At 36.0% G+C, this 24,185-nt stretch overlaps 3 protein-coding genes across 3 annotated transcripts; 1 reads left to right on the top strand and 2 right to left on the bottom strand.

Annotated features, from left to right (window-relative positions):
• Positions 1-2,593: 2,593 nt before the first annotated feature.
• Positions 2,594-3,541, top strand: LOC121458044 (olfactory receptor 52A1-like). The gene has a single exon (XM_041667162.1). The coding sequence runs from the start codon at positions 2,594-2,596 to the stop codon at positions 3,539-3,541; it is 948 nt and encodes a 315-aa protein (XP_041523096.1).
• A 3,671-nt stretch (positions 3,542-7,212) lies between these two features.
• On the bottom strand, positions 7,213-8,157 carry LOC121457464 (olfactory receptor 52B2-like). Its single transcript, XM_041666143.1, has one exon. It carries the CDS (start codon positions 8,155-8,157, stop codon positions 7,213-7,215), a length of 945 nt encoding a protein of 314 aa, XP_041522077.1.
• A 9,607-nt stretch (positions 8,158-17,764) lies between these two features.
• LOC121457410 (olfactory receptor 52M1-like) lies at positions 17,765-18,763 on the bottom strand. Its single transcript, XM_041666081.1, has one exon. The coding sequence runs from the start codon at positions 18,761-18,763 to the stop codon at positions 17,765-17,767; it is 999 nt and encodes a 332-aa protein (XP_041522015.1).
• Between the last annotated feature and the right edge of the window lie 5,422 nt (positions 18,764-24,185).

The raw sequence follows: 24,185 nt of genomic DNA, 5'->3' as shown, positions 1-24,185 counted from the left end.
TTCTTCATGTGTTAAGACCTCCATATACCTAATTTCTGGTTGTAGCCAATTTTAAAAGGGAGTAAACCAATAAAAATGAGCATCAGATGACTCCATTATGAGTGTGTTGATCATGGATATTCCTTTACCAGGAACCAGTTTTCTTTCCTGAACCCAGGACTTTTGTTTTCTTAATAGTATGTGTTGTGGATTAGACTCACATATAGATAGGAAAAACATTTAGTGATGAAAGAGGTAGAAGATAATTTTTTCATAATTGTTTCATTTGAATGTGAGGAAGACATAATAGATATGCTATTAACTAGTACCGAGGTAAGGTGATAATAAGATTATTGAGATATCTTTTCAATCAAATCTTGCCAATATTAGTTATTAAAGAGACTATCTGTGCCCCCCTCCTTGTCTCCACAAATAGTTTGAGCAGAACAGCTGGCAGTATGTGAAGAGGGAGTCAAAGAATGGAGCCTCCTACTTTCCTTAGCTCTCTATCTAATCCTGGTTTCTGAGCAATCATAGGTCACATCTCATTCCTGAAATTCAGATTATCTGGGAAGTATATATTGCTCAAAATATGTGCTTTTACTGATACATAAAATTATAAGCACCTATTGAAAATATTATATGTTTATACACCACAATTTTATATATTATACTATATAGAAGAAATCAGTTATGATGTCTGGATTATTATTGATTATGGTGAGGCCAGAGCTAATTTTGCCTTGTGTCATCAATCAGTTTTAAAATAATGATCTCTTGTGAAATTTCTTTATGCAGTTTCTTTACATTTTGCCTCAACAACTTGTACCCTATTCATAAAACATTTATAGTTTTGTTTATAATCACCTTTAAGCAATTTTTCACTTCTACTGCCAATCTCACTTCAAACTGGTATTTGAATGATTTTATTATACAAAATTTCTTTTTTTTTTTTTTTTTTTTTTTTGGATTTTTCGAGACAGGGTTTCTCCGTAGCTTTTGGTTCCTGTCCTGGAACTAGCTCTTGTAGACCAGGCTGGCCTCGAACTCACAGAGATCCGCCTGCCTCCGCCTCCCGAGTGCTGGGATTTCCCAGTATTTTAATCAAATACCTTTATTTTGTTGGTATTGTCTCATGGTTTCTGTTGCTAGAGAAACTCATATGGAAATATTTATTTATTTTCATCAACTACTGAAATATTTTATATTCTATGACACTGAAGAATTTAAGTTTATGCTTGCATTTGTTAATGTGCTTACTACTATGAGCAATATATTATTTTCATACAGTTTCAACACAGTAGATCCTCATTTCCTTCCAATAAAATTACTTCAAAATTTTATTTAGAATTGTTCTCCTTATTTAATGTTTCTATTTATCTATGATTAATCATAGAGAAGTTAGAATGAAAATCATATATAATTTTATGTTCTTAATGTGGTTGGTGAAAAAAATTTAAAAGACAAGAGAGTAGATTTGGTGGGTTTTAATTTTTTGAAAAAGAGAATTAGTTTTGAAAAATAGAAATTTAAACAATTTATGAGGAAGAGAAGCTCAATGGTGTTAGAAATTATTTTAACTGTCAATTGGTAGCAATTAAATGAGTAAAATAAAATAAATTACACAGAACTCCACAACAAGCTTTGCTGCACATGAGGTTCATTAGCATAGTAAGTGTGCTTGAACATGTGTCAGCAGAGACTGCACAGCATTCTTGGTTTGGCATTCTCCTTTGGTGTGGGAAGTCATTCTGTATATGTGCTGTTTTCATTGGTTAAGGAATAAAGAAGCTGTGTTGGCCTGCAACAGGGCAGAATAGAGCTAGGCGGGAAAACTAAACTGAACGCTGGGAGAAAGAAGGCAGAGTCAAGAAAAAGCTATGTAGCCACCACAAGAGGCAGACACCGGATGATGGACAGAACCTTACCAGCAGGCCACAACCACATGGAGGTACGCAGATGAATAGAAATGTGTTAATTTGGACATAAGAGCTATCTAGAAATACACTTTAGCTATCGATAAAGCAGTATTGCAAATAATATAGTTTCTGTGTGATTATTTTGGGTCTAGGTGGTTGGGAAACAGATGAGAAGCCTCTGCCTACAGATCCCTTTCTTAGCTTATGGTTCTGTTTGGCTTCATTGACCTTTCCTCTGTATTTTAAACTCCTGCTGTCCTCTAAGATCGGTGAGTACTTACATCATCATCAGATCAAGACAGATCACTTATAATATGACTTTGACACAGTGACCCTTAATGTCTGAAATATATATGGAGTTTGGAGATGAACATGAAGAGTCACATTTACATTCTTTGAGGCCAGTTGGGATGACTTTAGAAGCTCACAGAATCAAAACAATTAGACAATTAATATTTATTTATACAGTATCTAGAAGATAAACATTAGGTCATATTCACTGTCTAAAATCAACACTGGAATTAGAAAAGAATACAGAAGAACAAAAGTCTTATAAAATAAGTCAATGCCTTAAGATTTAAAGGCCATATTTATAAGATTTTGAAAAGTACGAGTGTACTCCTCCTCTCTCACATTCATCAGTTTTCTCTGAGTAGGTGTCAAGATTAGTGGTGAGTAGAACATTCAGCAGCCTCATGGGATACAACAACTTGTCATATCTGAACCCAAGGACAGTGATTCTGATTGGCATTCCTGGACTGGAGCATGTGCAGTTTTGGATTGGATTTCCCTTCTTTGCTGTATGCCTTCTGGCCTTGCTGGGAAACCTCTTCCTGCTAATCATTATCCCCACAGAACGTAGTCTACACCAGCCCATGTATATTTTCCTGGCAGTACTGGCAGCTACTGACCTTGGTCTCTGCTTAGCCATTGCTCCAAAGATGTTGGCCATCTTCTGGTTTAGTTCATACTCCATGGCTTTTGATGCTTGTCTCGCCCAGCTCTTCTTCATCCACGCTTTGCAAGGAATGGAATCTGGCATCCTGCTGGCCATGGCCTTTGACCGATATGTTGCCATCTGTGATCCTCTGAGGCACACATCTATCCTTACACCTTTATTTCTACTACGAGTGGTTCTAATGGTTGCAGTTCGGGCAATCATACTTGTTGGGATTTTACCTGTTCTCCTTAAGCGACTGCAATGTTTCCGCTCTGTTGTAATTGTTCATTCTTACTGTGAGCACATGGCTGTAGTGAAGTTGGCAGCAGAAGATGCCCATATTAATAAATCATATGGGCTCTTTGTAGCTTTTGCAATTCTTGGTTTTGACATGATATTTGTTTTCATCTCCTACATTTTGATTTTCCAAGCTGTTTTTCGTCTTCCTCAGAAAGAGGCAAGAAGCAAAGCATTCAACACTTGTACAGCTCATATTGTTGTCTTCCTGGAGTTTTATATCCTTGCCTTTTTTTCCTTTTTTAGTCACCGTTTTGGTCATGTATCACCATATGTCCACATATTATTGTCTACCATCTATCTGCTTCTGCCCCCTGCCCTAAACCCCATTGTCTATGGTGTAAAGACCAAAGAGATCCGCAGATGGGTTATACAAATTTTTGTTCTGAAATCTAATACTCAGTAAAGATCCTTAAAGAATTGTGTGAGAGGAAAATTAGAGAGTTTCCTGTTAAAGTTGTTTATTCTACAAGTGTCTATATTTCTGATTTTTTCTAATATAGTAATCTTCCATGAAGAGTCTATATTCCCAAATAAAATCAGTCTGAACATGGAATAAACACATATAAAAAATATAAATGTATCTTATATTCTCCTATGATCCCTTATCTACATTTTCTTCTCCATTTTGTTTTTTCTTCTTTCTTGCATTCATATATCTATTTTTTATTCCTTCCTACTGAGTTATTTGTGTACTTTCTGTAATACAAAATGGTAGGTATTTTTTCCCTGGCAATAAACAGTGACAGATGGGTTATATGATTGATTGTACATTGATGTAAGAATATTGACCAAATTTAATGTAATATTAGTTAAGGGCTGAGAAGATTTAAGCAATATATTTGGCTTCACATGTAGAAGCAACTAGTCTAGATGGTAAGAGGAATCATACAAGATTTCATGGAGGACATCATGTTAAATGGGATATTTGAATGTCAAACTTTATTTCGGGTGATAATGTTTTTTTTAACCATAACATTAATTCAGTTTTAAAATTAATTAGTTCTAAAAAATTGGAACTCATGAAGCTGTGCCAATGTATGCCTCTGACTTCCTTGAGAATTCAGATCATGAAAGGCAGTCTCAACTAAGCAGCCTCATCTTTGTATTCAAAATGTCAGAAGACACATACCATCATGTTGCAGGGTATCATCTACTAATATCTCTACTATCTGTCACATGGTCTTATGTTAATACAAAATATGCATTACATATGAGTAATATGTAATGAGTGATAATAAAATATGCATTATAAAAATGCAAGTGCCTTTATCAACTGATCCATTTCAACATCCTAAAGACTAGTACTGTTTACAATGGTCATTGTCTGTGTCATTTTGAAACTCACAGTAAACTTACTTTTCATCAAAAGTTAATTAGGAGGTAACGTGAAGAGCTTGAAATCTATACTATTAAACTGAGCAAGTAACATGATGAATATACCTTTATATTTTCTGCTATTATTATTTCTATGAATCGAGAGCTCTTAGAAACAAATGAAGAAAATGGAGACTGGCCTTTACCTCTTTGTCTCTCTAGTCTCCTTGTCTGTCCTCATCCTCCAAGGACTCTATGGATTGAGAACATATGTAGCACCTTGGCTTGTACTACATGAGCACAAAAATTTTCTCACTAATGTCTCCATTTACTGTATTGATTCTCTTCTCCTTTGATCATCAACTTAGTGACATACTTTTCTATACAGAAGGAAAGAAAGGTAGATATAATAATTACCTGGAAAGGTTTTCAGCCTAAAAATAGATCATGAACTTAAAGATATGCTACCAAAGCAAATTATAGCAGACATTTTAGCATCAATGCATATTTTCCACTTATTCCAATAAAAATCATATAAGAGGGAGCATTGATCTTTACAGCTTTCTTTTGCTGAAAGCATTTTGAAGTATAAGAAAGAGAACTCCTAATTGCCACAGGGGGTCAAAAACTATGAGGCATTTATCCAATCACCCCTACACCTCCTTGTGGATAGGTGGGTAGTAACATCTTAAAATGCATTTATAGTATTCATGAGTAAATTTATTCTCCCAAACAGAAAAGAGTCTTACAGAAAGAGTCATAAAATGCCTTTGATGTGAACATGGACTTTCTTCAGGCAACTTCTGGAGTAGCCTGAAAGCATATAAGTAGTCTTTAATATTCCACCTGAAATGTTTTAGGTGGGAGGAACGAACTATATAAGTGGGATAAATCTTATTCTTCCAAATTCCCTCATGTCACATAGAAGGTGATAGGGTACAGAAAATTGATGGGTACATCACATATTTGAGTACTGAGAAATCTACAAATTTGTGGGAAGAAAACTAAAGCATTAAATATTTAGAAAAGCAATGAAAGTTCCACCTTTCAACATATAAAGATTTTGCAAATTACAGTGTTCAGTGAAAACTTGTGTTTTATTCCAGTGTTTACTTTTTTTTATTCATTACTTTGTTTTTTTACTGGAATATAAGGAACATTCTTAGTTTTCTTTAGAGACAGTGTTGTAAAGAAATGCAAACATTAAAAATTAATATTTTAGTTATTAATATGTGTATCATTGAATGTATTGAATTTATACAAATAAGTGAGATCAAGTATATGATGAGGAAAATTTAAAACAAAAAAGTAACTCTTTAAAGCCATGGTTTCTTCCATTTAATTCCTTTCTTATTTTGACAGTTTCATACATTCATATAGTTAGTAGTTGTCTCTCTTCTTCTCCCACCCACTTTGATTTCTCTCTAAAACCCTACTTCCCATCCAGTTCTCCAACTCTGATGTCTTCTTTTTGTCCCATCCACTGATCTTAGAGTCTCTTGCCTGAGCATGTTTCAGATGTTATTCACTGAAGCAAAGACACTTATTAGTGGTTACACTAGTGAAGAAAATGACACCCCCACCAAAAATCCCTTTTGCAACTAATGGCAGCAAACCTGTAGGAAGTAAACTAGCTTCATTTTTTCTTAAGTTCTGTGAGCAAAGTGTGTGATGCCTTCATCAGGACTGTCTTATCATCAGGTTCTGATGGGCAAGCAAGATCAATAGCTTATATTGATTTGGGACCTCAGTGTTCTTCCTGACCAACAATTCACAACGACGTAGCACACAGTTGAAACTACAATTAATTGTTTAATAACCCTTGGTTTCTGGAAGAAACACAGTCCACATGTAGAGGATACTGCCATTCATCTCTTCCAGGAGTCAAGACTTAAATTTTAATTCCTTTTTATCCCCGAGTAAAATCTCATTGTATATACCTAACATATTTTTATTATCAATTATCCTATCAATAGACCTCCAGAGTCATTTCATTTCTTAGTTCTTAACATAGCTGTAGGGAACATAGATGTGTGGGTGTCTCTGTTAAAGAATATATATACATATATACACATGTATTTATGTATATATATATATATATATATATACACACATAATGATTTAGGTATACACCCAAGAATAATGTGTCTGAGTCATCCTCTCATACTACTTTTGCTTTCTAAGTAATTGATTTCCATAGTTAAAGCCCATTTTCTAATTTGGAAATGCCTATCTCTCAAGTCATTTTATTATATAGCCCATATTATTATTTTATTTATTCTTTAAATGTCTTTAAACAGAGAAAAAGGCTCATTACTTATATTAGTTCAAAGATAAGTTTATACATCTGTTTTCATTACAATTCCTTTTTATAATATGATTGTGTGTTGGTGAAAGGGAAGAAAACTTGAAAGGACAAAATTAAACCAACACTATGTTTATGACACACACTTCAGTTGTACTCTTACACCTTTTGTACAATGTTTTCAGTTCATGTGATCCCACTTGATTAAATAAAACATAAAATTTGCAAGAAAGTACTATTTTATTTCATGCAAGCAAGCACTTGGGAGTTAGAAGATTTTTATGCAACAAGATGGAAAGAATAGGCCCTTGTTATATTTTCACACTAACAGACTTCTCTTGGATCAGGAGTTTCTTTCCTCTCACAGGAAAATCCTAAACTGGCAGAAATTATTTTAACTTCTGGCCAGAATAACTTCGGTGCCTCCATGTCTTCTTTTCATCAAAGGTATCAGCTCAGTCTCTGTGACACTTGAGTACCCGAAACACCCACTCCCGTATCTGTTTGGTTTGTACTGCATATATTAAGGGGTTGACCATGGGAGGCACCAGGAAATACAAATTGTCTATTATTATTTGTAAATAGGCATCCATATGGTACCCTAAAATCTGGGATAAGACGGAGAAGACAACTGGAGAATAAAACAGACCAATGACACAAAGATGAGAGCCACATGTGCTCAGAGCTTTCCTTCTGGCTTGCCAAGATGGAATACGGAAGACAGCATGAAGGATTAGTGCATATGACAGAATGACAAAAACTAGATCCACCCCCACAGATGCTGCAATAACCAGGAGGCCATACACAATATGGGTGGAGATGTCTCCACAAGCAATCATCACCACAGCCATGTAGGCACAGTAGGAGTAAGCAATGACCCGGGTTTGGAATAGTTCCAGTCTCTTTGTCAGGATGGGTGTAGGGGTCAGCACTGCCACAGCCCTTGCCAGTATAGCTAGTGCCATCTTCACAAGTAAGTTGCTGTCAGGGATGGTTGTGTACCTCAGAGGGTACCAGATAGCCACAAACCTATCAAAAGCCATGGCTAAGAGGATTCCTGATTCCATGACATAAAAAGAAGGGATGAAAAACATCTGAGTGAGGCAGGCATCAAAGCTGATTTCTTTGGCATTCATCCAGAAGATTCCTAGCATTCGGGGTATAATGACTATTACCAGGCAAAGGTCCACAACTGATAGTGTAGACAGGAGAAGAAACATCGGCTCATGGAGACTCCTCTCTAGCCAAATTATATTAATGATGGTGACATTTCCTATGATGGTTACTAAAAATATCAAGAAAAATGGCACAGAGAACCAACCATGAGAGGATTCCAAGCCTGGGATTCCAGCAAGGGTGAATGTCAGTGGCCGAGGAATGGAGTTATTACATGAGGTCATGGTCATAGGCGCTCTTGAAGGTCTAGTTCCTAGGGGAAAGAAGGATATATTCACGCTTAGAGACAGTGCTCAGTGTAGCAGTTTATGATGGTAATGACTCATAAATTGATGATCAAGTCAGCACAAGCTACTTAGACAGAATGAGAAAACTTCTGGAAAATTTTCTTTCTAAGAGGAAAAAACTTGAACAAATGTTCTTGTAGTATAATTGAGCATCTTTTTGGTATATGCCCAAGAGTGGTATTGCTGGGCCCTGAGGTAGGTTGATTCCTAATTTTTTGAGAATCTGCCATACTGATTTCAGTGTAATTGTATAAGTTTGCATTACCACCAACAATGGAAGACTGTTCCCTTTACTCTACATCCTCTCCAGCATAAGCTATCATTGGTGTTTTTGATCTTAGTTGAAAGGCATAAGATGGTATGTCAGAGTTGTTTTTATTTGCTTTTCATTGATGGCTAAGGATGTTGAACATTTCTTTAAGTGTCTTTTGTCTAATTGAGCTTCTTCCGTTGAGAATTCTCTGTTTATTTCTGTACCCCATTTTTAATTGGGTTATTTGGAATTTTGTTGTCTAATTTCTTGAGTTCTTTATATATTTTGGAGATCAGGCCTCTGTCTGATGTGGGGTTGGTTATAACTATGTTCATAGCAGCATTATTTGTAATAGCCAGAACCTGGAAACAACCATGATGCCCCTCAACCAAAGAATGGATAAAGAAAATATGGCACATTTACACATTAGATTACTACTCCATGATAAAAAAAATGATATCTTGAAATTTTATGCAAGTGGATGGCACTAGAAAAAAATCCTGAGTGAAGTAACCCAGACCCATAAAGATGAACATGGTATGTACTCACTCATAAGTAGATGCCAGTTGTAAAGCAAAGGATATTGAGCCTATAGTTTATGATCTTAGAGAAGCTAAATAACAAGGTGAACCCTGAGAAAAACATCTATAGATCCCCCTGTAAAGGGATTAATAGACAAGATCTCCTGACAAAATTGAGAGCATGGGGTTGTGGAGAGAACGGAGAGCAGAAAAGGAAGAGAAGATGAGATGGGGAGGGAGGAGAAGAACTTGAGGAAATGGGATAGTCGAGATGGAGGAAGGACAAAGATGAGAGCAAGAAAGGAGATATTTTGATTGAGGGAGCCATTATGGGGTTATCAAGAAACCTGGTACTAGAGAAATTCCCAGGAATTCACAAGAATTACTTCGGTTAAAACCCTAAGCAATAGAAGAGAGGGTGCCCAAATTGGCCTTGACCTGTAGTCAGATTGATGAATATCTTAAATATCACCATAGAGCCTTCATCCAGCAACTGATGGAAACAGAGGCAGAGACCCATAGGGGAGCACTGGGCTGAGCTCCCAAAGTCCAGTTGAAGCGTGGGAGGAGTAAGAATATGAGCAAAGAGGTCAAGACCATGATGGGGACACCCACTGAAACAGTTTACCTGGGCTAATGGGATCTCACCAACTCCAACCAGAGAAGGAACCATCATAGGTCCAAACTAGTTCCTCTGGATATGGGTGACAGTTGTTTGGCTGGGGCAGACTGTGGGGGCCACTGGCAGTGGCACCAGGATTTGTTCCTACTGTTTGTACTGACTTTTTGGTAACCTAATCTCTTTGGATGGATATCTTGCTCAGTCTAGATATAGTAGGGAGGGCCTTGGACCTTCCCCAAAGCAATGTGCCTTATCCTCGTTGAGGAGTGGGGTGGGGGTTGTGGGGTAGGAAAGAAGGGAGGGTGTGGGAACAGGGATTGATATGTAAAATGAAAAAAAGAGATTGTTTTCTATTTTTAAAAAAAGAAAACAAATTTTAAAAAAGAGAAAGAAGCTTTCTCAAAAATAAGTTCTCATTAAGCATATACTAATTCCATGGTTTAGATTTTCCTATTGCTCTGATTGTGTAATACTCAACATTTACCATTTTATAATATGACCACCGAGGTGATATATGGCATGCCTTCCACATTACAGGCAGAGTGTGTACATAGTAACAAGCCAGTCTTTGAAGTGCGTGCTTCAGGCAAGGATTCTGAATATAATTATGTATTAGTCTTGCTTGGCGGATTGGACTTGGTGCTTTAGGATTTTCTCTGGAAATGATTAGATGTAAATAGTTCATTCTAATAAAAGATTTAGGAACTCAGTGTGAAATTTACACAGATAGCAAAATGACCACTTTGGTAGAATAATGAATGATAAACCTGAAGTCTCTAAACATCTCAGCAGATAATAATTTAGTATTTTTCAAGATTATTCAGTAAGGCACAATTGAGGTGTGGATAAAGATCAAAGGGAATTTATGATTTTCTGTGTAACTGTTTGGTTGTGTTTGTTTTGGGAGTAGCACTGGGATGTAATATAATAAATATTGCTACCAAAATACCACTTTATTTTAGTTATTAAATATTTTAAACAACTTTTTTATAGAAGTTCAATTTTTTATGTCATTAAATGTAGGTCAGGAATGTATGTTAATATAGTAAAATGGAAATTATATATGCCTAATAAATAATCTAAGGACATGATAGTAAGTTTTTAAAATTTCACAAGTATAATTACATTTTACTTTTAAAGCTTAGAATTCATAATTTTACTAAGTATTTCAAATATATAATAGTAAATAACACAGAAAAGGATTAAAAATTAAGATCATGAACCAAAACATGCATTCCAAAGATACTTTTTAGACAAATATGATGATATGAATCATATTTCCTTTTTGTAGTCAACAGTTTTCTTAGATTACTAGGGTTTTATAGTTATATTGATATCAAGTCCACCTCCTTCTGTATTTAACATGTTCCAAATTACTTATAAGTCTAATGAATTGGTTTTTATTACTATTATTGTTGTTTTCCTTTAGGATTTTACTTTGAAACAGGGTCTTCCTTTTTTTTTCTTTTTAACAATCTTATTTTACATACCAAATCCCAGTTCCCTCTTCCTGCCACTCTACCTGTCTTCCCCACCCCCATCCTCTCCTCAGAAATGGCAAGGCTTCCTGTGGGAAGTCAACAAAGTCTGTAGCAACATTTTAGGCAGGACCAAAGCAGGGTCTTACCTCAAACTCACTAGGCAGTAAGGTTCTTCTCATATTCATGATCCTCCTGCCTCAGTCTAATAAGTGCTGGTATTACAGACACACCTGGGATACTCACCACGCCTGACCCTAAAGTTTTTGGTATATGCATATCCTTGATTTTATAAAGACAATTCAAACACTCACACATGTTTAGGCTTAGGTTATATAATACAGGAATAGAAGGATTCTTATATAGTTAAATCACTATAAATATGTAAGAGCACAATGTGTTTTCAGCTAAGGTGCTAAAATTCTACTGCAGCCATTTTCACTATGCTGGCTGATTCAGACATTTGCATGATACAGTTGCATTTTCTTAAAGGCACACTGGAGCTCAACAATACACAATAAAAGTAAAGACACAAATTGATTCAAGAATAAACACTTGGCAGTTTGAATGCTCACCTTACGAGACCTGGATAGAGGTGGGCAGTCCTTGGGCTTCCCACAGGTCAGGGAATCCTGATTGCTCTTCGAGCAGATGAGGGAGGGTGACTTGATCGGGGGAGGGGGAGGGAAATGGGAAGCGGTTGTGGGGACGAGGCAGAAATCCTTAATAAATAAATAAATTTAAATAAAAAAAAAGAATAAACACTTGGAAAGTTTCTTTTGTCTTTGCTTCTGTTTTAAACAAGTCTCTCTTGCAATTATAAAAAATGCATAATTTTACGGTGGGTTTAGGCATTTTGTGTTATTGTGTTGAAATAACTGAGAATCTATTTTTTTTCTTTATAACTCTCTGAGTCCCAGGACGTTATCATGCCTTTCTCCCCCTTCTTTGTCTCTTTTCCTGGTGTCGTACCTGAAGACAGTCACAAATCTGGTCACAATGAGCCTGGACTAATCCCAGTGCACAGGAGATCTGAGGAGGAGCTGCTTCACTATGAGTATGATGGAGTGTTTGAGCTTGCGGCCCATTTAAACTATTTTGGTTTTCCTCCCTGGGTCCCAAGTGACCTTGTCTTACATCCATTGTGCTGCTCTTAGCTTGAACATTGTAGGAAAAATCTTGAGGCGAATCACTAAGGACAGACAGTAATACCAGTCAGCACCACAACATTTCTTTCTCTCTCTTTTAACTTTTAAAGCATTTTCTTTTTCTTTTTTATTGATTTTTATTGAGCTCTACATTTTTCTCTGCTCCCCTCCCTGCCTCTCCCCTTCTCTCCAACCCTCTCCCACGGTCCCCATGCTCCCAATTTACTCAGGAGATCTTGTCTTTTTCTACTTCCCATGTCAATTATATCTATGTAAGTCTCTCTTAGGGTCTGCATTGTTGTCGAGGTTCTCTGGGATTGTGATTTGTGGGCTGGTTTTCTTTGTTTTATGTTTAAAAACAACTTATGAGTGAGTACATATGATAATTGTCTTTCTGGTCTGGGTTACCTCACTCAAAACGATGTTTTCTAAATCCTTCCATTAGCTTGCAAAATTCAAGATGTCATTATTTTTTCTGCTGTGTAGTACTCCATTGTGTAAATGTACCACATTTTCCTTATTCATTCTATGGTTGAAGGGCATTTAGATTGTTTCCAGGTTCTGGCTATGACAAACAAAGCTGCTATGAACATAGTTGAACACACATGGTTGTGGCACGATTGAGCACACTTTGGATATATACCAAAAAGTGGTATTGCTGGGTCTTGAGGAGGGTTGTTTTCTCATTTTCTGAGAAATCATCACACTGACATCCAAAAGGGCTGTACTAGTTTGCACTCGCACCAGCAACGCAGAAGTGTTCCCCTTTCCCCACAACCTCTCCAGCATAAGTTGTCATCAGTGTTTTTTGATCTTGGCCATTTTTACAGGTGTACGATGGAATCTCAGTGTTGTTTTAATTTACATTTCCCTGATGACTAAGGATGTTGAGCATTTCCTTAAGTATCTTTTAGCCATTTTAGATTCCTCTGTTGAGAGTTCTCTGTTTAGGTCTGTACTCCATTTTTTTATTGGATTATTTATTCTTTTGATGATCAATTTCTTGAGTACTGTGGAGTAGAAACTCTAGACAGACAGGCAAAAACAGGTGAATAAGATGAGTATTTAAGAAAGCTGAAACTATATGGTGTAGTGGGAATCCAAACTCAAAACAGTGTTGGGCAATGTTTTATTACATGAAATTCATTTGTTTTGAAGTTAAAGCTATTTTTTTTGAAACAGGGTCTTTCTGTAGCTTTGGGGCCTGTCCTTGAACTAGCTCATGCAGACCAGGATGGCCTCGCACTCACAGAGATCCAGTTAAAGCTATTTTACTTCTAGTCACTTTTAGACTTTTATAAATAGACTCAAAGTGGATATTAGAGATCTTAGTTCCGTATTCGGTATTAAAGTCTATACCTATACCCATGAAAAGCATAAATCAAGTAAGGTAACTTTTTAAGAGCATTTGCAACATGAAGAAAAGAAAGGAAAGAAATGATGAAAATTTGAGCAGGAAAGGAGTGCTAGCTGATAAATATCACAGAAGACAATGCTTGAGAGGAAATATTTTAGAATGACTCCTGACAAGATTGCAGATACATCTGAAAGAGAAAGATACTGTTGAGAAGTATTTGGTTCAGAAGTTACTGGTAGAGTATAAGTATCTTAAAGAGAATGATTAGGGCTCTAACTATTTACTGTTTTTCATTAAAATTACTTTTATTTTAAACTGTTTCTCTCTTTTTCTCTCTTCAAAGCCTCTCATACACTCCTTCTTTGCATTCTTTCAAATTCAAGACCTCTTATTTATTGTTTTTATATACATATATGTGTATAAATACATATTTACAACCTTCTTGGTCTGTAGAATATAGCTAGTACATATGTTTTCAAAGGCGACAATTTAGTATTGGATAATTAATTGGAAGGCACTCCACATTTAGTTCTCAGCATTTCTTAGTTTCTTGTAGTTCTTTGTACAGGGTTAAGACCTCCTCGTATTTCTGTAGTCCACATTAGTATATCTATTGTTGATATCCATGTTTAGCTCATGTTAGACATTCATGTTGGTGAGATTATGTGGGTATAACTTATGATATTCCTAGGAGATACAATCTCACAGAAAAATGCACTATAAATATTTGTCATTATACCCACAGAGAACTGTACTTCTTATCCCAAACAAGGAAACTTCTCTTTGAGATAGAGACCATTGCAGAAAACCACAACCAATCAAAAGGCAAAGTTGTGAAGCCCAGTCCGATGGATTCATCTGCAATGCAAAAGTCATACTTTCTTTTCATTGTTTTTATTGCTCTATACATTTTTCTTCACTCCTCTCTCTTCCTCCCTTATTTTCTTGTACCCACTCCTGTGACCTCCAAGCTCCCAATTTAATCAGGAGATCTTGTCTTCTTCTCTTTCTTAAGTAGTTCTGTAATGTTTCTTTTAAGGTCCTCTTTGTAGTCTAGGTTCTCTGGGCTTGTGGACTATAGTTGATTTTTCTTTGTTTTATGTCTAACAGCCACTTCTGAGTGATTGCATATTATATTTGTCTTTCTTGATCTGGGTTACCTCACTCAAAATTGTTTTTTCTAGATCCACCCATTTGCCTGCAAATTTCAAGATGTCATTATTTTTTACCTCTGAGTAGTACTCCACTGGGTAAATATACCACATTTTCTTTATCCATTCTTTGGTTGAGGGTCATCTAGGTTGTTTCCAGGTTCTAGCTATGACAAATAATGCTGATATGAGCTTAGCTGAACACATGTCCTTTTGGTATGATTGAGCATCCTTTTGATATATACCAAAAAGTGGTATTGCTGGGTCTGAGGTACGTTGTTTCCTAATTTTCTGAGAAATCACCATACTGAATTCCAAAGCAGTTGTATAAGTTTGCACTCCCACTAACAATGGAAGAGTGTTCCCCTTATTTCACATCCTCTCCAGCATAAGCTGTCATCAGTGTTTCTGATCTTGGCCATTCTGACAGATGTAAGATGGAATCTCAAAGTTGTTTTGATTTTCACTTCTCTGATGGCTAAGAATGTTGAGTATTTTCTTAAATGTCTTTCAGTCATTTGAAATTCATCTGTTGAGATTTCTCTGTTTTTTATTTGTTTATTTGTTCTTTTGATGTCAAATCTCTTGAGTTCTTTGTATACTTTGGAGATCAGTCCTCTGTCCAATGAAGGGTTGGTGAAGATGTTTTCCCATTCTCTAGGCTGCCATTTTGTCTTGTTGACCATGTCTTTTGCTTTACAGATGCTTCTCAGTTGTAGGAGGTCCCATTTATTAACTGTTACTTTCAGTATATGTGTTACTAGGACAACCAGAACACTTAAGGTTCAGGAATCATTGAAGTATAAGAAGAGGAAGACTGAGGACCAGCTAGTTTACTGTAAGGTTATGTCTATTTTCTCATACATCCTTGTTGCCCAGCCTAAGGCAGTCCTTCAAAAATATATGAATAAATATGAGCATTTCTACACACACACATACACATACATACACAACGTTTTTTCACCAATTATCAACATTGAAATTCCTCAATGTAGAATAACATTGCCAAGGTTGAATGACAGTAGAATCTTCATCAGTATGCTTCACAGAGTAAAGTGTATTTGTTATACTCAAGTGAATGAAATTATTTCTTTGATCATTATGGACAATCTGCATTAAGCTATTGTCTTTATTGACAATGAAAGTTCTTCTGTCAATCTCTAAATATAACCTGCTCTGTCAGTACATAGCATTAACTGCGTGTATGTTTTCAGGATCACTTGGTACTGGATAATAAATTGGTGTGCTCTTCCCTTGGTAAGAGTGCTTAATATACCCTCAGCTTTCCTTAGTTGCCTGTAGTTCTTTGTGTAGGATTGTCTTTATGTTTTAATTATTGTTTTCTTAGATTTCGCAAATCAATGTGGGTATTTTTCTTTCTTCATTTATTACAATGTACCCTCTATTCTTTCATATTGCAAGAATAGTTAACTTCTTTGTTTTAAGTCTCAATAATGTCTTTTAAAATGCAAAATTGAATGTAGTTCTTTTCTACACACAACTCACCATGCCCTATTAGGTCAGCTGTGAGCTCGGCATGTAGCTGAGATAGTCTGCATGCCTTCTTACATCTGCCTGCTACTATACCAGTCTTGCTCAAACTTCTCTTACTCTGTTTAGTGGCAACAGTTTCCACCCTATTCTATCTGAAGACCCATACCAGCTCATTCATTCCATTTTCATGAGCTCCCTGTATGTTGACTCCCTTCATACACACACATTTACACACACACTCACACATACATGTGCCCTCACACACCTGTGTACATGCCTATGCACACAAAGCCCTCTCATACATACATATGCCTTATTCAAAAAAGTATAAATAGTGTTTTTATAAAATGTGTGACTATAGAGGAAATACCAAATTCACAATTATTTATTGAGCTCCTCTTGTGAAAATCTATCTTGTGTAAGGCAAGAAGTAAGGAGAAGAGTTAAATTTTTACCAGGAGCATACGTTCAATTGCTCAAATTGTTTCAGGAAAAATGTATTTTTAATAATTTTATTTTCAGTATCACATTTATTTAATGGTTCAAAACTTTAAACTGATTTATTTTTTAAAAATAGACTTTTACATTAGAAATTATTTTTTTATTTTCTTAATACAAATAAATTGAAATCATGATCAATGTGTCTAGCAAGCTGTGGAATTATTCATAAGAGTGTTGAAACAGTCATGAATAAAATTTGAGTGAACTGGAACAAAAGTTTAAAAAGGCCATATTTTAGTTAGCTCATGTTCTAACCAGTATAAGAAATTAGTCTATAATACACGGTGATTTAAGTATTTGTAGAATGAGCTGCAGAGATATCCCAGTGGTTAGAATACACACTGAATATGCAAGAGACTGGACATCCTATCCCAGCATTCACTTTGGACAGCTCAAAACAACCTGCAACTCCAACACTTATGATTTCTGATGACACCTTTATTCATGTGCATATAGCCCCCTATACAATGCACATATTTAAAATTAAATAATCTTAAATTTTTATTGACTGGATCACTATAAATGATATTTTATATTTACTGTAGGAGGTTTTATGTGACAATTTTTTTGAATATATGAGACATTTTCATGTATTCAGGAGCTAAAAATTCAGATATATAATTGTTATGACAATTATTGGCAGTAATCATTAATTTTTCAGTAGCATATTTTTCATGGAGAACATTTCAGAATGATCATGTGTTTCTTTCCTTTGGAATCACTTCTTATTCTAAGGTAAGCTATTATTCCCAGGTGAAGCCTAGGCTAGAAGAACTGACAAGGAAAAAGACTGCATTTGTTTATCACCAAGTTCTAAAGAAGGCTTATTGTAGCAAAGCACAGAAAAAATATCACAACCACTAACTTCATCAAAATTTGGGGACTTCTATATGTAGTAATTCTTATAAATAAATAGAACTAATGTTTGAATTTCCCCCAAAAGTCCATAATTAGAAAATGACTAATTATTTTCATTTTTTCTTTAGTTTCTATTACTATGTTTTCAATCAATTGCAATATCAACATCTACCTTTTACTCTTAGAGTACTAAGAACATTGTCTCGAATTTTCTTGGTTCTAACACCATAGACAATGGGGTTAAGAAATGGTGGAACCAATAGGTACATATTGGCTACTAGGATGTGAATTTGGGGGGCCACATGGTGGCCAAAGCGGTGGGTCAGAAATGTAAACCCAGCTGTGGAATAGAAAACAACAATGACACAGACATGGGAACCACAGGTGCCTAGAGCTTTCAGACTTGCTTCTCGAGATGGAAGGCGAAAGACCGCACGGAGGATCAGAACATAGGAGATGGCAATGAAGAAACAATCACAGGAGCCAATACCAAAAGCGACAGTGAGGCTATAGCGCTTGGTGGCTCCTGTGTCCACACACGCCAGCTTCACCACAGCCATGAACTCACAGTAGGTGTGTGCAATGATTCGAGTTCTGCAGTAGGGCAGCTGCTTGAGCAGAATGGGGTGTGGAGAAAAGAAGCCTACTCCCCGCAGTGCCACAGCTACTCCCATTTGGGCGATGCGACTGTGGGTGAGAACTGTGGCATGGCGCAGTGGATCACAGATGGCCACATAGCGGTCAATGGCCATGGCCAGGAAGAAGCCAGACTCCATGGCAGTGAAGCTGTGGATGAAGAACATTTGGGCAAGGCATGCATCAAAGGCAATGTCATGATCTCCCATCCAGAAGAGACAGAGCATGCGTGGCAGTGTAGATGTGGAGAGGACCAGGTCAGTGACTGACAGCATGCACAGGAAGATGAACATGGGCTCGTGGAGGCTGCGCTCTGCTCTCACCACAGCCAGGATTGTCACGTTCCCCATCACAGCCACTATGTACATGGAGCAGAAGGGAATCCCAATCCAGACATGGAGGTGCTCCAGACCCGGGATGCCCATCAGCCAGAAGGTGCTTGGAGAGAGTTGGGACTTGTTAGCCGGGCCCGTGGTGGCACTGCCCAGAGCGTGGGGATGAAGTCCTCCTCGTACAGTCTCCATGTTTTGCTAAGGTGGTTACAAAAAACCAGAAAATTAATGAGAAATAAAACCGGAAAAACCAAAGTGTTTGGATGTGCTAAATGCTTTAGACATACTGCTATAAAAGTGTGCACTTTGAATTAAGGTCTTATTATAAAACCAGAACATTATGAATTCTATCAAAGAAAGCTTTGTTAACATTTATCTACAATAAAATTTGTCTATCTCCACTCCTTCATATTCCTGGAGTTTCTTTTAAATATTAATAATATTTTTGTAGTCATCAAACTAAAATGAAGAACATTTTCAATACTACTTATTCCAGTTTTCTTCTGAATGTCTCTAGAAAGACAATTTTCTTCTAACCCATCTGAATACTCTCAAGACAAGCCTTTCATGTCTTAGACAGCCCATTATTTGTGTATTTGGCTTTTTTGTTATTGCCTTAGAACCTGTCCTTAGGAGACTTGTGACTTGTGGATCTCTGTAGGACTTCCATAGGGCAAGGAAGTGCAGTCTCTGCAGGATTTGAGAGCAACAGCAAGTTTTCTTCCACTTTTCTTCACTCATGTGGAATTCCCTCACATCTATTTTCACTTGTTTTAAGCTTAACTTTGAGAAATTTTTCTTTTCATCTCTTCTGTACCTTTCCTAGTGTGCCCAGTTTATTTCAAGTTATATTGTTTCTGTACATATTAATCACAACAGAGGTTAATGCACCAATTATTTATTTTGACGTTTGCATTTTGAATTTGAAGCTATATTTCAGTTCATATCATTTTATATGAGGTAATGAAGGAGACTTACTTAATTGCTCCTAGCCTAGGAAAGCCATTAGTTCTTAAGTAGAAAATCACGAAATCTTTCCAGTTTTGACTGTAATCTTTCAGATAACACAATACACCACAGATGCAGAACAGAGACATGGGCATTGTAGCGCATCTCTTCCTGAGTGCTAAGTTTTTGTTGTTTTATTAGTGGCAAACTCACTATATGATGTTTGAAATATAAAACATATAGGCAGGTCTCTGTGAGTTCAAGGCCAGCCTGGTCTACAAAAGCTAGTTCCAGGACAGGCTCCAAAGCTACCAAAAAAGCCCTATCTCAAAACAATATATATAATTTCAACGAAAATTTTGAAATAAGTTCATGTCAAGTGAAGGGTTCTCGGTGTATCTCCGTAATATGCTTTTTAACTTATTAGTAGTAAATATGTGAAATTTAATAGTAATGAAATTACAAAAATTGAGCCCTGTATTTCCCATTATAACTTGGAAGTCTGGTTGAATATTTGTAAAATGGTGTATGCACTCTATGGCATTCTTGTGTTAATGTAGAGGTCATTAACCCATCTGAATGTTTTAATAGCTATACAGGCTTATTTGGAAATTTCTGAGGTTGACATGGGCTTCAAAAATATTTACTTAATAATTTAAATTATTAAAATTTTACCCATAAAAAATCAAGAAACCTTAAAAATCACAAGTATTTGTTAGCAATGTTATTGCTTCTGGCTTTATCTTTAGTGATTTTGTTCTCAGCATAGCTTCCTCTCATATCTTTTTATTTCTGTATATTTATAGCTATATTATGTTTTAAGTTGCCTGATTTACATGCTTTATGTCTCATACCTCAGTGTCCCATTTTGGAGAATACAGAAAACAAAAGTAATGAAAAGATTAAGATCATTAAACTTTTCCAGGCATAGTGACATATGCCTTTAATTCTAACACCTGGGTTAGGGGGTCATAGACAGGTGGATCTCTGTGAGTTCAGTGCCACCAGGTCTATATAGTGAGTTCCAAGATAGCCAGAACTATATAGTAGGACCCTATCTTGGATATACATACATACATGTATATATATATATATATATATATATATATATATTTGTATGTGTTATTAAAGATTTTAATGATTAATTTAATTGTTTATATAATTAAAATTATATATATAATTATAAAATTCCAGTTAGCAATTCAGAATTAGAGAAAGCAATCAATTATCAGTAAAGCAAGCAAGCATTATTATTTTGTTCATCATTTTACAGCAAAAGTGGATCCAGTATAGTGTCTAACTAAAGACATAGCATAATTAGACTATCAAATTAAGTAACAAAACTCATTCTTGTGACTTGTGTGTCCACTTTTCTATGTTCGGAGAGAAGTGATATAAACTTTTTATTGCTCTTCACACACATGATGCTTCTTTGAATAATGGCAGCTGTTTTCATAGAGTCTTTGGATGGTGGTTCCTGCCCACTGCATTCCCATCTTCCTTGCAGCATTTAGACCTAATGAAATTTCATCTGCTTTCCTTTGATTCCTTGCTGTATCACCTCACATGGACACTATTTTTTGTATGTGTTCTCATTGGAACTTTATAATCTTGCTATTTGGGAAAGGCTTAAAAATTATGATATATCTTGTTAATGAAATGTAATTATTGAGTCAACTGACTTCTTTATATGTTTAAATCTCTCAATGTGGAAGTAGGTATTGTACTCCAGCCCAACTATTAGTATCAGATTCTTTATTTTATCAATAATTTTCCAAGTAATGAAGACATGTTTTAATGTGAAAATGGTTTCATCAGGAAACCAGTTTTAGGTATTGTACATTCTATGCAACTAAAATCTACAACTAAAAATCAGCTGAAAAGCCAAGACAATATTTTTTCATTTATTTTAAAAATTGATATTTTATTATAATTAAGGTATAATTGCCTCATATTACTTTTATCCCTTATTTCAACTTTTCTTGTTTCCCTCTTTTGAGTTCCCCCCATGTCTACTTGCTTACTGCCTTTCAAAACCATGAGGTTTTTCCATCTTAAATAAGAGATATTTCTATTTCACTCCAAAATAGTCTTCCTCTCACACGCTGTACTGTGATGGATTAAACTTTAATGCTAAATAGAACAAAGTAGGCATTCCTTCACACAGCTGTGATATGTCCTGGGCAATTACAATGCTAATGCAAGTCTAATTCAGAATGTCAGTACACTTTACTTGGTCAAAAGATATATTATATATCATTTATGAAAGAATGTACTTCTTTGTATATGCATATAATCACATTATTCTTAACTTTATTATGGATATACTTAGAATGGAATATTACCTTTCTGAAGATCTCATAATTCTACAAAATCATGTATTACAATGCAGCCTTATTTCTTCTTTCCCAACCAATATTTCTGTTTTCATTTTTCCAATTTAAAAGATTCTTGTTCTCCAGAGAGCTGCCTTTGATATGCAGATACATACATGGTCCACTAATAGGAGCTGGAATTATGGCTTACTTGAATCATCCCAGATGGAACAATGATTAGTGGTCCTCTGGGGCCTGGGTCCATTTACCACACTAAAAGCCATAAATTGCTTTGAAAGAGAGTAAATATCATGAAATATTTTAAAATAATATCAATACATACATTGTTTTCCTAAGGTGCTTTGAACAGTTTGAAATCTAATATGTTTCTTGAACATATCCAAGAATATTTTTATCATGAGTTTTCCTGATATCAATTACTTGGATAGTGTTTTTATTTTCTAATCTCTATTCTATATATTGAACCTTGAATCAGGTTCCTGGTTGTTGATCTGTTTATCATATATTATTACATATGAAAAACTTATCTTTCCAGACTCTCACCTTCAAATTGCTCATTTGGTGAAGGAGGGTCTTCTGTCTATGTGTTACTTTCATTGGTTAAATAAAGAGACTGCCTTGGCCTTTTGATAGAACAGAAAATTAGGTGGGTGGAGTAGACAGAACAGAATTCTGGGAGGAAGAAGGCAGAGTCAGAGAGAGCTGCTGCCATGAAGCTGCCAGGTCAGACATGCTGAATCTTTCCCAGTAAGCCATGATCTCGTGGTGACACACAGATTATTAGAAATGGGTTGAATCAAGATGTGAGAGGTAGCCAATAAGAGGCTAGAGCTAATGGGCCAGGCAGTGTTTAAATAAATACAGTTTCTATGTTATTATTTCTGGGGCTAAGCTAGCCATGAGGGAGCCAGGTGGGACAAAAAGCAGGCCTGCATGTCTCATCACTACACTCATTCCCTTTCAATAGCAAGCAGTCTAGTATGGTCCTTTCTATATTTCATCTTTCTCAAAAGTCTATTTGATGGAGGCACATCATTGGATAATTATAATAAAGAAACTGCTTGGCCCTCATAGGTTAAAACATAGGCAGGAGGAGTAAACAGAACAGAATTCTGGGAGGAAGAGGAAGTGAGCTCAGATGCTATGCTTCCCCTCTCTGGGCCAGACGCGGTGAAGCAAGCCGCCAGGTCAGACATGCTGAATCTTTCCCGGTAAGCACACCTATACTGCTACACAGAATATTAGAAATGGGTTAGATCAATATGTAAGAGCTAGCCAATAAGAGGCTGGAACTAATGGGCCAAGCAGTGTGTAAAAGAATACAGTTTCCGTCTAATTATTTCAGGGCATAAGCTAGCCAGGTGGCCGGGAGCTGGGGTGGCAGGAATGCAGCCCGCAGCTCCTACAACATCTATTCCTATTTACATCTTACTAAAACAATCTGCATATACCCAAAGTCAGACTCTACCATTGACCTAAACTTCTTTGTCACTTCTCTGACTTTACCCTTGTCTCAAGTGACACGAAAATCAGGATTGTTCTAAATAAGCCCATTCACAAGGAATTCAAGAATAAAAATGGCAATCCTACCAAAAGTGATCTACAGATTCAATATAATCCCCATCAAAATACCAGCACAATTCTTCACAGACCTTGAAAGAACAATAATCAACCTCATATGGAAAAACAAAAAACCCAGGGTATGCAAAATCATCCTGTACAAGAAAGGAACTTCTAGAGGTATCACCATCCCTGACATTAAGCTCTATTATAGAGCTACAGTAATAAAAACAGCTTGATATTGACACAAAAACAGAAAGGCTGATCAATGGAATTGAACTGAAGACTCCGATATTAATCCACACACATATGAACATCTGATTTTTGATTAAAAAAAAGCTAAAATATACAATGGGAAAATAAAAACATTCAACAAATGATGCTGTCATAGTTGGATGTCAACATGTAGAGGAATGAAAATAGATCCATATCTATCTCATGCACAAAACTCTAGTCCAAATGGATTAAAGACCTTAAAATAAATCTGACAACACTGAACTTGATTGAAGAGAAAGTGGGAAATAGCCTTCAATTCATGGGCACAGGGGACCACTTCCTAAATATAACCACAGTAACACAGACACTGAGAGCAATAATAAATAAATGGGACCTCATGAAACTGAGAAGTTTCTGTAAAGCAAAGGATACAGTCAACAAGACAAAATGATGATCTAGTGAACGGGAAAAGATCTTCACCAACCCATGTCAGACAAAGAACCGATCTCCAAAGTATATAAAGAACCCAAGAAACTAGATATCAAAATACAAAA

This window comes from Microtus oregoni, unplaced genomic scaffold (assembly GCF_018167655.1).
Source record: "Microtus oregoni isolate MIOR12 unplaced genomic scaffold, Mior012 000016F_ref0000370, whole genome shotgun sequence".
Lineage (NCBI taxonomy): Eukaryota > Metazoa > Chordata > Mammalia > Rodentia > Cricetidae > Microtus > Microtus oregoni.
This window is presented reverse-complemented; position numbering and strand designations above follow the sequence as displayed.